This window comes from Cygnus atratus, chromosome 5 (genome assembly GCF_013377495.2).
Source record: "Cygnus atratus isolate AKBS03 ecotype Queensland, Australia chromosome 5, CAtr_DNAZoo_HiC_assembly, whole genome shotgun sequence".
NCBI lineage: Eukaryota > Metazoa > Chordata > Aves > Anseriformes > Anatidae > Cygnus > Cygnus atratus.
Window position 1 is genome coordinate 12,071,913 of NC_066366.1, and position 14,164 is coordinate 12,086,076.

Sequence of the window (14,164 nt, forward strand, 5' to 3'; positions counted from 1 at the left end):
CCGGGAGGGCCCCCGGCCGCGTCCCGGCGGCGCTCAGACGTAGCCCGGCTTCACCGAGAGGCGGCGGCAGTTGGGGCAGCCGCGGGTCCCGTTGGTCTGCAGGCACCTGCAAGGGAAGGGGCGGTTGGCAGCGGGCTCTGCAGCCACCGTGGAGCGTGTAACACGGCAGGGGGCAGAGCCCCGACCCCCTCCCCACTTCCCCCCCCCCGCTACAAGGGGAAGCAGCGCTGCTTTCCTGGGCTGCTGGGGACAGCAGAGCCCGCTGCCACCCCTCGAGCGTGATGATCCTGAGTTCAGTGTGTGTAGTGTATTTTTAAATTGTTGATTTTTAGAACAAAGGTTCTGTCACACGTGTTATAGTTCTAAAAATAAAAGTATGCACGGCTAATGTTTCTTTGGTGCCACCATCGCAGTAACAGACTGAATGCCTTATTCAGCTCCATACAAAATCTACCTGAAAGAAAAGGGGGGTACTTAGGGCAAAAAGCCAAACTGCCCAAAAGTCAATTGCCCAGGGGAAATTAAATGAAATAATCTGGGACTTAGGCTAAGTGCCTACAAGGCAAGGATGTGAGTGAACAATCATTTAGAGGATGGAAGTGGGATGGACATCAGGGCTAAATCTCATCCTTTAAGGCCATGATATTCAATGGGATCCTGTAGGACACAGTAGATGACAGAACCTAAGGAACAACATCCATAGAAGTATCCTACTCTGGGCACAAACGGCCTCTGACTAATGTCATGGCAAGGATGTGTAGTACTTCTAGCTCATTACTTCAAGTGGAAGAAGTGGGAGCAAGGCAGGGCCTGGAGCTGGTTGTTCTTCTCCCCAATTGACTCTCCGCACATGCCACAGTACAGCTCCATCTCCTCCACACATTCATGGAACTTCACTACATGGTCACGCAATTCTCGCTGCTGCCCCTTTGTGCGATAGATCCTTTCACACAGGCAGTGGAGCTTCAGCAGGCCAAGCTGCACATGAAGGGTAGAAACAAGAAAAGCGAACAAGATGAAGACAGAGTGGTAGCAGAAGGACATGAGACTACTACAGCTCCATTGTCCAGCTAGAGAAAACATCAGCATAGCAAGTTGTCCAAGGGATAGGATCAGTCATAAGGACATTCGGTCTCTCAGCACTTCTTGACATTAACTGTACCCCCGCATCACGAAAGGGGAGAGCAGGTTTGAGGCACTCTGCAGCTTTTTCATCAAGATGGTGTTCCTGAACTATGCATGACATACGCTGCATTTCACTTTCCTCTGCCTCCAACCAGCACGCTGTTCAGCTCTTGCTCAGCCAACAATATTTTCCAAGAAGAGAACTCTAATCCTCCAGCTCTATGGCTGTTTCACACTCCATTTTTACTGCTTCCCACTCCCCTGTTTATCCCACTGTGATTCCTCCTTCGCTTTACAGACTTGCACATTGATGATAATCTGTGCTAATGCCCACAACTAAACACTTGACAACAAAACAAGTCAAGCATCAATTAATGATGCTTAATCATTAATATGGAGACATTAATAAGCAATAACAAGTCTGGATACTTGAACGCTAGGCTTCTTAAACTGCCTGACAGAAGACTACAGATAGTGCTGAAGAGAAGCTACAGTATCCTACCTTGTTCCCTAGTCCCTCTGCCAGCTCCTGTGCCTTTTCAATGCTTTCCAGAGCCTGTGAACAGAAAGCACGCATCATCAATTCTCGGTCTGATATACCAGAAACACACTTCTATAAATACCCTACCAGGAATTATTAAAAGAAAGAGGTAAAGAGGTACAGAGCAGAATTTGGATAAACAAGCATTCCTGCAACTCTGGAGACATAAGATGGCTGCCTGACAGATATACCCCCCCCCAAAAAAAAAAAAAAAAAAGTTTATCCATAAGAAAAGCTTATGATTTCTGAAAGACCACAAATAATTGAAGAGCTACATTTCTGTTCCAGCCATAAACCACACAAAGGAGGAGTATGGTGTTGGCAGAGGCTGGTGTTTGTAAGCAGAGAGAACATAGACTTATTTAAGCTCAATCACACTGTCTTCAGGATTGGGATGAAGCACAAGCAAAGCAAGCCTTTTCCCCATCCTTCCCTACAGGCTCAATAATCTTTGGGCAACTCCAATTTCATCTGTACCTGAGGGACAAGAAGGGATCAGCACTATCAATATACCATGCTCCTCCATTTTTTTCCTGCTCTTCATATATCTGCTTTGTCCTACTTACACATAGTGCAGTGTAGGAGTGTACTGCTAGCACACTCTTTCAGTCTGAAGCAAAACGTTTAGCATAGCAGCTGTTATACCAAATGAGTCCCTACTGTCCCCTAGATGCCATAGTGATCCCCACTGTTCTGATAATCAGTCACTGTTTCCCAGGACTATCAAGACCTGCTCTTTAGGTCCAAGAGGAAGAAGAGACCTCCCCTGAGACATAATATTGGTAATGAGGAACATCATCAAATTTGCACCCTATAATTTGGTATCACCACTATTCTAGGAGATGACGACCAGCTGAGATGAAAGAATGCACCTAGAATGCAGAGGAGATGGCATTAGACCTGTGGTGGCAGCAACAGCCTAGGGTAAGGAACTCACAAAGGAGGGAGGTAGGAACTGAAGAGCAGCAGCGAGAACATAACTGAGAGCTGTGCCCAGGCAGAGTGACTGTGTAATGGAAAACCTGGAATTAATGACCGGGACTAAGAAATAAAGTGAAGCACATGAGGTGGAGGAAGAGGTGCTGAGAAGTCCAGGGGACTGTTTGTCTGAGACAGGAAAATGAAGACTGCACAAGAGTTTGGGCAAGCAGGCTGTGCCAACAGCAGGGGAGGAATTGGCATAGTATTGACTACATGCAATGACAGGAAACTGGGACTGACTGAGAAGATTGGGAGGCCGAAGAAGACCGGGACAAGAACAGGGAATCTGAAAGTGGAAATACTTAAGTATTGCCATACTTAATTCTCATATTGGAAGGAGTAGCATGAAAAATGGAAACTGGGACTGGTAAAACTGAGGAACAGGCTTGGGAGAATATTCAGTGCTGTAACATTTGAGGAGGTCACGTTTGGGGCAAATGGGCATAAGGTCCCTGACCACCAGGGCAGACTTGCCTCTAACACCTGGAGCAGAATCCAAGCTTCATTCCATTCTTTTATGGGTTTGGTGAGATCAGGGCTCTGCAAAGCCCTCATCAGGGTCTCACAGGTGAGAACTGTCTACAAAGCCTTCATCAGGGTCTCATGTCTGCAAAGCCCTCACCAGGGTCTCACAGGTGAGAACTGTTTGTGATAGCAGAGGGTGGCAATGGCTAAAGGTGAGACCAGGGGATGTAGGGGTTAGATGAGTGTGCTGAATATTGACTTCTTTACGGGCCTACTTGCTGCGTCCTGTATCACAGGACACATATGAGATGTGAGGCTTGGAAGGGATTACACTAGGCAGTTATGTCCACAGTTTCTTCTTCCAATGCAAACGTAGCATTTAGTTTTTGACATTGCAAGGTGTATCTCACCCAGCTGATTTCCTACTGCAGGGAACTTGGATGCTGACAGCACCTTGAACTTGTCTTTTCTGACAGACACATACTGCTTTCCTTCTGAGATGCTTCATTTTACTTCATATACTTTGTCTCTCTCATGACTAATAAGAGTGAAACTTCAACACATCTTGTAGTGGGTTTACGTGGCAAGGTTTTAGTAGCAGGGGGCCATAGGGGTGGCTTCTGTGAGAAGGATCTAGAAGCTGCCCCATGTTTGATAAGGGCCCCACTGCTGACCAGAGCTGAGCCAATAAGTGATGTTGTTTTGCGCCTCTGTGAGAGCATATTTAAGACAGGGAAAAAAAAACGCTGCGCCACACACAACAGCTGGGAGAGTGAGAGGAGTGAGGAGCAGCCTTGCAGGCGCCAAGGTCAGTGAAGAAGGAGGGGGAGAGGTGCTCCAGGCACCAGAGCAGAAATCCCCTGCGGCCTGTGGTGAAGACCATGGTGAAGCAGGCTGTCCCCCTGCAGCCCATGGAGTACCACGGTGGAGCAGGTGGACCTGCACTGATGGAGGCTGCGGCCCGTGGAAGACCCCTGCCGGAGCAGATTCCGGGCCGGACCTGTAGCCCATGGAGAGGAGCCCACGCAGGAGCAGGTGACCTGGCAGGAGCTGCTGCCCGTGGGGGATCCAGGTTGGAGCAGTTTGCTCCTGAGGGATGGACCCCATGGTACGGACCCATATCTGGAGCAGTTCTTGAAGAGCTGCTGCCTGTGGGCAGCCCACGCCGGATCAGTTCAGCAAGGACTGCATCCTGTGGGAGGGACCCCACAGCACAGGGGACGAGAGTGACCGAGAAGGAGCAGCAGAGAAGAAGCGCTATAGACTGACCATAACCCCCATTCCCCTGCGTTGCGCAGGGGGAGGAGGTGGAAGAGGGTGGATGGGGGGGAAGGTGCTTTTGGTTTCTTTCCTTTGTTTCTCGCTTCTCTAGCTTGTTAGTATTAGGCAATAAATCTTACTATCTCCCTATGCTGAGTCTGTTTTGCCCATCACGATAATTACTGTGCGATCTCCTCGTCCTTATCTCAACCCTTGAGCCCTTTTCATCGTATTTTCTCCCCGTTCCTCTTTCAGGAGGGGGAGTGAGAGTGTGGTTGTGGTGGAGCTCGGCCGCCCACCCGAGTAAAACCACCACACATCTACATCCAAAACAGCATCTTGATGTGTCACTGTAGAGGCACTGCAGATTGTTCGTCACTAGTTCAAGACCAACTTCTGAGCATCTCCCTCTGCAGCCCACTAACATTCCTGCAGTGCAATCTGCAGCATTTAATACAGTCTGGTATTTAAGACACATACACTGCCTAAGTATTTTCAAAATAAGTAACTTCACCTCCTTGTACTATGTTGACCTGCTGTCTATTCCCAAATCATTTTCTGCTCTCATTTCTGTTTCACATCACGGTTTATATACCTTCAAATTTCCTCCAGGAATTTGATGCCACATTTATCTGCAGAGCACATGGTGGAGCTGTAGAGCTGTCTAAAAATCATCACTAACAATAAGGAGCTTAGTCGTATTGCTAAAAAGTAGGCAGTGGAATCTATTTCAGAGCGTAAGGATAAGCTGATTGCCTACAACGGCAGGAGACGACTTCCTTCCCCCAGTAACAGTTTCTCAGAGTAGTGTTTAAAGTCATCGGGACTGACTAATGAGACAGTTCTGTAAGACACCAAGCTGACTCAGAACGGATGTTCATACTGTTAGCAACAAATTCCTGGTTGAGAGGGACCATTCGGAGAAATGCAACTGTACAAGCAACAGCTCTACTGCACATTGATGGGCATTCAGCTCGGAAAATGACTGCTCTTATCTCATCTAAAAAACTTGTGTAAAAACAAGCTTGTAACTGACCTTGTCCAGCTCCTTCTGGATCATCCAGCACTTAGCCACTCCTAGCAGCACCTGGATCTGTCCCAGGCGGTTTCCAATCTCTGTCATGATGCTCATGGCAGAATCATACCGAGGAAAGGCTGTCTGCAGAAGCGGGGAGGAAAATGCATGTTGTGCTTTGGCCTGCTTTTTACACCCTCTTGCCATCCCCTATATCCTTCCTGGCAGGAAAGAGCTGTACCTGCACATCTTTGCGACTGAGATGGATATCAGCAAAGCACAGCAGACACAGCGCTTGCAGAGGCCGGTCACCATGCTGAAGGGCAATCTTCATGGACTCCTGAAAGAAACAGTCTTTAGTCAGCAAGAGAGCTTGCTTCTGGTTCAGAACAGGGCTGGGCTGTGCTCCAGCCATTGAAGGGTCAGCTCCAGAGAAATGGCACAATGTTTTTAAAGGAACTACAGTCGCATTCACACTCCCAACTAGGGGGACATTCATAGGCCCAAACTTGGAGGCACCCAGGGCTACTGAAACCACAACTCTAAGACATGGAGGCAACATCAGTATCTAGTCAGGTGTGAATGCCATTGCATTTCTTCCTCTCAGTCCTGTCCTGCAGGCAAAATACCCTTGCTGAGACCTCTGATGCTCTGCATCTGCCTGCACCCTATACCTCACAGCAGTCCATGGCATCTGCCAAGCGCCCCAGCTTCCGATAGGCCACTGCCATGTGGTACTGGCTCATTGCACGGTACTTCAAGCTCCAGCCTGTCCCGTAATCATTCACCAGCTCCGCTGCTTTACATGGGAAGAATAAAGCTTTCTCATAGTCCTGTAAGGCAGACAAACAGACAGAAGTAGGTACAGCAAAAGTAAAGAAAAAAATAAGGAGAAAAAAAAGCAACCATTTTTGATTTACTAATGCTGCAACAGCTAGCTGGTTTTTGTACGCCCTTCTTCCCCTGCCTGTCCTCTTCTACACGCCTGGTTTTCTAAATTGACATGGATATCAAACTGCGGAAGGTGGAATTGCCATATGCTGAATTCATATTACTCCATGTGTTCAGGACACTGGAGAAACGACACAGCAAATGAATTTTATATATTGCACCATCAGCCTTACGCTGCCAGAATCATTTACCATCTTCTATAACTGAAGGGTGAAAACTCTGTTCTTGCATCAGCTCCACTTTCAGCATCTACATGGAGCCCTCATGTTCTCCATATGGCAAGTCAGGATCTCTAAGAGGCTGGTTATTCAGCATTGCAGGAAACAGGAACAAAAAATTCACAGCCCTACCAAACTGACAATAACTAATAAAAAAATATTTTAAGCATCTTTCTGCATTAAAAAGTTTTTAGAAAGAAATCTTATTTTACAATAAGTACATAAAACTATTAAAGATATCTAAACCATTCTCAAATGAGATATATGATGCTGCAAAAATGAAAAGCTTTTTTTTTTTTTATTCTCCAAGATGCACAAAGGCAACCTCAACATTTTAGTTTCTGTTCTCTTTTTATTTCATACCTCAAAAGTACACAGTATAATATTTGCCTCTTTATTTTTGGCACTATGAGGGAAGTTTAATGAGAGTTTTCAACACTTTAGTTGGTGAGTCTTCCATTAGTGATAAAAAATCAAGACTTTTGTGAAACTATTTGTTGAGTTTGTGATATTAGTTAGAACTAGCAAATCACCCCATCCACAGTTCCTGCCTGGTTTTGTACATATAAATAGCTATTTGCCTGCAATAGTAGTAGAGCTAGAAAGAGAATCCATGAGTTCTGGCTGCCAGCCCTGTGCGCAGACAGTGCCTCCTCTGATGTGATCTTCTTTGAAGCTAAGTTTGATCTTTTCAATTCACAGCTGCTTCTGCTGTGCTATATAAGCATTCCACTAATCCTCCCATCCTTACTGCAAAGGGAAATACTCACTGATGATTTTATAAAGTAGAGATTTTAACTTGAAACGCTCTCCCAGCGCTTCACTTTCTGTAGCAAACGTATAAGCTGAAATTCACACAATTTCCAATTATTTCCATAATGAGTCAACCACCACCCCATCCTCCCATCCCTTAGGTTACTGCACCTTTATCTGGGCATAGAAGTTCCCGAGGCTACAGCAGACTCGACACTCCAGCATCTTGTCATCGTTGTTGTGTGCATAGCGTAAAGCTTTCTCAAAGCACTCCAAAGCCTTCTGGAAAACACTGAGGCCCAGGAATGCATTGCCCATGCTGAGGCTCACCTGGCCATTCAGCTGCAGGCTCACAGTGGTACCCTGCATGTTCAAGCATGTCTTACAGTAAGATATTGTTTTCTGGAATTCACAGAGTTTCTCATTGCTGCGAGCCAGGTTTAGGTAGCCCTCTGTAAGGTAATCTGGGTCTTCCAGCTCCCGTGCTGTGTCAATCTGTACCACTGCAAACTTCAAGTAGAAAAGTCAGTGTTTATAAAAGGCATATAATTTAAATAAATACAGCTCAAAGACCCACAGAGTAGCATCCTGCACTGGAGAAGTGGCTCATCTCTTGAGCAGCACAGCATGGACTGAGCTGCACTGTATAAACTGAGCAGTTATGCAGAGGTTTACAAGGCATGGGAGCAGTCTGAAGAAACCTCTCTCCACACTGCCTCTTGGACAAGGAAGATGAACTGGAATGGCAATAAGTGGGGAAAAAAAAAGTTAAACGGCCCTGAAGAGAAGCAGGTAAGGCAGAAAACATCTGACAATGCAGCGCATTTTTCTTTCACTTGGTTTATTTATTCTGCTTTCTCTGGAATGCTTAAGCTATTAAAGTACTCAAAGAAACTAAGCAAGCTTCTTCATTCATCAGTTTTATACAATCAAATTACGGTCGAGTTGTATTAATCATTTTTGTTCTATAACCCCCAGGATTCATTGTATACAGTTCTCTCAAATGATTTGAAGTCTTTTTCTTTTAGACCACAAGCTCTTCTGAGCAGGGACTCTCTTGTATGTTTTGTGATGAACCAAGCACACTGCTGGCTGGAATTAATGCCCGTAGCAAAGGTAAATATTTAGCAATTTTCTCCATATGTGTTTGCATTAGAGATTAGCAGTTAGATTTACAGGTAACTCCCAAAGGCACCAATTGCTTCACTTCTGCACACTGGCAACAGTTGATAATTTAACCCACTAGAATATATTACATATTCCACAAAATAAAAAACAATCAAATTGTTTACGCTTGGGTATGTGTTCACCCCCTCCGTAGCGCTTTAGGAAGGTTGTTGTGTGTATCCAGCAATGTGCACTAGCTTATGCGTTCCTGGATTCCCTTACCTTTGTATCAGTTCTTCATTACTTCCTGATAGTCACAGCCTCATTCCTTGGTGTGAAGTTAATTTCTCTCTCCAAGAGATTGAGCATCATAACTCTTCTTAAATCCCAGTTAATTTCATGTGTTTAATTCACAGACCCCCTTTTTTCCTGTTATTTCCTCTCCCAGTGATTTATTGCTAAAGTTCTCCATCCTCTATCTTTGATCGTTTGCAGTGTAAAATCTTCAGTTCGACTGAAGCCATTTTCTTTCCTAACACTGGGAAGAACTAGAATTCACCTACTCTGATCCTGTTTTCTGTTCTCTTCTCAGGCAAGAAGTTACAGCTCGAGTGTTGTGGGCCCACTCATTTGCCTGTTTCTTGTTTCTGTGAAGCCTTCAGTATTTTCTCCAGGTAGCCACATCTTACTTTTTCGATTCTCTTTTCTCTAATCAGTCCATTGTTTCTGCCACCACTTAATCCCACATTGCTTCTCAGAATTTCTTGTTTTTTCTTCAAATGTTTTCCAAGTCTATTAATACCCCTCTTTCTTCTTCATGCTAAGCATCTGCTTTGTAGATAAGGCTTTGATATGTGCACAGGTTTACTAGTAAGACCCCCCCCACACACACACACCTTCTAAACAGAGCTACCAAAAACTTTTCAATGAGATATGAGCACCCTCTTCACTTTTTATGCTAAATGTTGAATGATTACCAGTCTCTTAAGAGGCAGCCAAAACCATCAGGACAAGAATATCAAAGCCCTTTAGCAAGACCCTATTTCAGGCTGGGATAGTTTCTTAAGACTATTACAACATCCTCTTGTCTTTAGATTCCTGAGTCACTCCCAAACGCTGCCTGCTACTATATGTGCATCCTGTGACTTCTCAGATCCACTTGTCAGCTTCCTTTTGTTCACTTATTCAGAAGCTTTATCCTCATGTTCTTCAAGTGAAGCTTCAGCTTCTTTTTGCCAACCTTTCATCAAGCCCTATGTCCTTCTTTCTTCAACGCTATCCTGACAATAGGGCACACCTCTCAGACCCCTCCTGGAACATTTCTCATCACCCTTCACCCCCCCATCAAAAAAAGCATCTCCATTCCCCTCTTAATCAGTCCCCATGCAAAGAGTTACAATAAAAAACAGTGTAAGATCTGTGTCAGATATCAAACAGCAGCTGAACAAGATAACAGACACCTCTTCTCAAGACTGACACTTTTTCTATAGAATCTATTTGGAGATCTCTTTTTACACTAATGCATGCGCTATAAACAGTTTTTACAGTAAAAGAAAAATAAAGGCCATGTTTTCATGCCTTTTTGTGAAGCCTGATCATACGGTGTGCCTGTAAATGATGAATAAATCAAGAAAGGTCCCCATGATTATCTGCAGAACCTCATTAATCTGGGAATCCTGAGGGACCAGACCCAATGAAAAGCAGTACTCTGCGTACCTTGTGGGCTGGAGCTATTGGTCAACACAGTGAATAAGGCAGCCCACGATATGCACCCAGTAGCTGGTACATCTGACTATATGCAAAATAAAAGCCCTGATTTTACATTCTAATCTCCAGCCACTCTCCATAGTGGATGCGACACAATGGCATGCATTCATCTCCAGTTTGCCTTACCTTCAGCATATCTTTGTATCTGCCCATCTCTGCATGAGCAGTGATGAGGCAACCCAAAACCCGAAACCTGCCAGCAGGATCCGCAGACTTCTCCAAAACCCTCATCCAGACTTGCAGTGCCTTTTCGGTCTGATTAGACTGGTAAAGATGGAGTCCTTTTTCTATCTGTTGCTTTGTCTGGTCCTGACCCATCTCCCATGCATTAAAAAGCCTCATATACTAACCTCTAAGGAGAGCAAAAAGGAAGTACCCGAGAGAGAACACAACATAAAATGCCCTAATACAGGAGGGCGGGTTGTGCACTCAGAAAGCTTGGAGCCATAAAAGCCCAGCCATGTAACGGGGCTGGAGCTATGGTAAGCAATGGCAAGAAGTGGTTGTTCAGCACTGAAGGCAGAATCCCAAATCCATTAGGCAAACGTCTTGCTTGTTAAGACTCTGTCAATGCATTCGGCTGTCCAATCCCATAAACAAAGAGGAAAAACACAACAGGGAGAGAAAGAGAATAATCTCAAGCGACGGGAGTGAAACTCAATCTGAGCAGCCACTGCTGGGCCCCCCCATTGGCTACAGCTGCGCCTGCCAGTCTGGCTCACATGGCTCCCAGGAATGCTAGTCAGGCTTCCCAGCTCCCAAGGTCAGGGTGAGCCAACTGCCCACCCCAGCCCGCCAGTATGCGGCTTATAAATACCCCAGGGAGAGACAATCAGCTGAAGTCACAGGCATGTCTCAGTTCTCTTGCCTTTCTCCCTTGCCCTCCTCTTTTGCAAGCACTGGAGGGGCGGGCTAGCCTAGGAGGTAGCAGCCTCATCTAGGAATGTAGCTTTAGTAACAATACGTGTCTGAAGAAGTAGGGTATGATTTTAAAAGTTTCAGCATACACATTATGCTTGCAACAATGTGCCTGGTGCTTTGCCAGGCTCAAAATTCTGCCCCCCTCTTGAGGACCTAAGCTGGGAATGGGGACAGTTTCTGCGGCCAAGGGTCAGCTCTGTCACTGATTTGCTGCAAATATGCCACTGACTTGTTAACCTCTCCAGGAGAACAAGAAGCTAACCACACTGAAAAACTGTTCGTGACTGTTACTCACTGCCATCAGATACCTGCAACAGTCCTCCGGGAGTTTTCAATAGAAGTTGTCAAAGGCGCTGTTGAAGTTCTGCTTCCAGAACTTTCTGATCTTTAACAATGACTGATAATAACAACTGAAAGCAATACATTTCTGCATAAGAAAGATGCAAGCACATAAGAAGATTGTCAGCCCAATTATAAGATAGCTTTTAACTCGCCTACACATCTTTGAAAGAGTAAACTTAGACTGGTTACTCTAGGAATCAAGTTTCATACCCCTATTGATCTGGTGCAATTTTAATGGGCTTAGTCTTTGTTATGTATAGATTTACTCTGCCCTTCAGAAGAAGAGATACCTAACTTGGGGATTGGGGAGATGCATCAGAGAAGTTTAACATTTTTCAGATACAGAAGTCCCAGACACCTGTTTGGGATCCTTTTACAAGCCAAATAGAAGAAATGGCAATTCAAAGTTTTAACAACAGACTCACATGCTGAAGCAGGCATGTCTCCAGCTACCTCCCTGCATCTACATGAATACGGTGCCCCAAGCAAAGGTAATGACTGACGGAATCCCAGTTGGACCATCTTGGTCTGGATCGTGGCTGCCTAAGGAAACACAAACAGCCAAGGGAGCCTTCCTGATACAATATCTTTAAGGAAAGTAGGACACACAATAATAAGGAGTCACAGCCCACAGAGGTTTTACACCATAGCAGTCATCTTCTTGAGAGATTCCATCAACAGCTTTATCCAAAATTTTCTCAGAAAAGTATTTTTAAAAGTATTTTAAATGGTAGAGGACTCTTGCTACAACCAGGCTGATTCTCTTTTGGGAGGTTTTGATATTTACATTACTTAATTTTGCATTGTTTTTCAGGGATGTAATGTGCTTGGTGAAGCTTCAGCATAGACTGTGTGCTCTCAAACTCTAGAAGTAGAAACTATGGAAAAACCTATAGAAGATGGAAGGAAAGTAAAGCTGACACAGAGCTGGCTCATGTGCCAAGATTACTTCAGCAGCACTGTTAGACATCTATTCACCATATATTTTAGGACTTCATTAGAAGTCTGATTTGGAATACAAAAAACCTTCTTTCCATCAGTGATTTTTATATGACCATCTGGAGGTGAGTGGCACGATGGACACATGATACAGAAGGCTGATCCCCATGGAAAGCAGTGATAACGGTGAGGCCATCGGTTTTCGGGACTTGGAGAAACTGAAGTTAAGAGGGCCAGAGACAGGAGACATTGCAGTTGACAGCATGAAAGAATGAAGCCAGGCAGGACTCAAGAAGAGGGAAATAAAAAAGAAGTCACAATTCTTTGCTGGAGCAGACCATTTTGTAAAATTACCTTCCACAAGTAGCCTGTCTGTACCTTAACTCATCCTGATGCCTTTGGAACACTTCACTTCATCCATAACGCTGCTCTTATATCCGATGAGGAAAGGTCAAAGTGGAAAGGAGATGCCTTGCAGTCTGCCAAAGCCATTCTAGCAGGTAGATGATCTGTCCTGCATTTTCTTGATTGCACTGTACTTCCTTGCTTTTGAGTTGCTTGCTATTCTCCTCTGAAACGCTGCTTAGTTTCTTAAGAATCCACTCACAACTAGTCTGCCAAGATGAAAATTTAACCTAGTAAATTAAGGGCTAGAACTGTCAAGCTCAAACTGGTCACTTTCAAAAACAGAAACATACTCTGATATGGAACACGCCACTTTGAGCCCAATGAGGCTGCCTAAATATGGAGGGGTAAATGGGTAGCATCACCAAGACACTAACTGAGAAATTAACAGCAGTGGTCAGTCTGTGGTTCAAGATTGGTCTAGTTTATAAATGATACAAGTACAGCTTCTACATTAAACGATCAACAGTTTTCCTCGGGAACTACAAATAGGTAAGCCTGTGAGGTGCAAGGAAACGCTAAATCGGGGAATCTCACCTGTCACGCTGTGGAGCTATAGTCATACACACGGTCACTTTCTCAGAGTGACCACACTGAGCTGCTTGTCTCCTTCCCCACTGCTCTTCATAATGTATCCCCTGTGGCTCCTGGCCATATGAAGACAGCAGAACATGGCTGGTAAAGTCAGGAAGATTGGAGCCTGGAGTTAAAACAAGTAGTGAAAGCTGGAGGAGGATGTGAGAGGAAAACAATTTTGCCTAAACATTCAACATCAGGACTTAATCTACAGGTTTGTGTTTTCATGTTGATGAACTTAAGAACCCATGTGAAATGCTAGTGATTTTCAGAAATTAATACACTGGCTCTTATTTGTAGTTTAATACATCTAAGTATTGATGGATCTAGTCTCAGTGTCATAAGATATAATGGACGAAGTTGCTAACTGATTGTGTGAGATGACGCTAGCCAACTTCGTTGCACAAGCAGGAATCTTCCATCCCAGCTAAGCAAACCACTTCTCCAATTCAATTGTGTTTCCATCTTTCACCTCAGACATATCTGAGCTGAAATCTCTCCAGCCCCCCTTCTCAACAGCTGCAAATTAAAATGAGTGATCCCAGCACACTATGCAACAGGTGGCTCAGCGCCTTGCTTCACAATTGGTGCACTGCAGAGAACAGAATGCAGCACTGAATCCTGATGCTTGCAAGTGCTCTCAGATTTATTATCATGTAGGAAGTAATGGGGTGAAACAGAGTCTACCAGATAACAGAGAAAAAGGACATGGAAGAGGAACATAGCCGACCTGAAAGTGCTTGCAGTCTGAGATGGAAGTCAGAAGGAAAAGCATTATTGAATTGTAGGATTTTGCCA

At 44.8% G+C, this 14,164-nt stretch overlaps 1 protein-coding gene across 4 annotated transcripts; it reads right to left on the minus strand.

Annotated features, from left to right (window-relative positions):
• Positions 1–33: 33 nt before the first annotated feature.
• Positions 34–10,501, minus strand: RAPSN (receptor associated protein of the synapse). Of its 4 annotated transcripts, none has more exons than XM_050710812.1 (8): positions 10,310–10,501; positions 7,481–7,672; positions 6,062–6,220; positions 5,629–5,727; positions 5,409–5,531; positions 1,628–1,681; positions 779–978; positions 34–106 (listed from the first exon to the last, which is right to left on the minus strand). In XM_050710812.1, exons 1-8 carry the CDS (start codon positions 10,499–10,501, stop codon positions 34–36), a joined length of 1,092 nt encoding a protein of 363 aa, XP_050566769.1. The 4 variants fall into 4 exon arrangements, with proteins under 4 accessions (XP_050566769.1, XP_050566770.1, XP_035405954.1 ...); XM_050710813.1 differs by having other exon boundaries at positions 7,640–7,819; XM_035550061.1 differs by having other exon boundaries at positions 7,481–7,819.
• Positions 10,502–14,164: the final 3,663 nt, after the last annotated feature.

Bases quoted from the DNA above. Each gene is read 5' to 3' on its own strand.
- RAPSN (XM_035550061.1), bottom strand. From the start codon at position 10,501: ATGGGTCAGGACCAGACAAAGCAACAGATAGAAAAAGGACTCCATCTT. The intron at 7,820-10,309 runs GTAAGGCAAACT...TTCTACTTGAAG, and splicing joins GATACAAAGATATGCTGAAG to TTTGCAGTGGTACAGATTGA. The intron at 5,532-5,628 runs GTACAGCTCTTT...CCGCTTCTGCAG, and splicing joins TCAGTCGCAAAGATGTGCAG to ACAGCCTTTCCTCGGTATGA.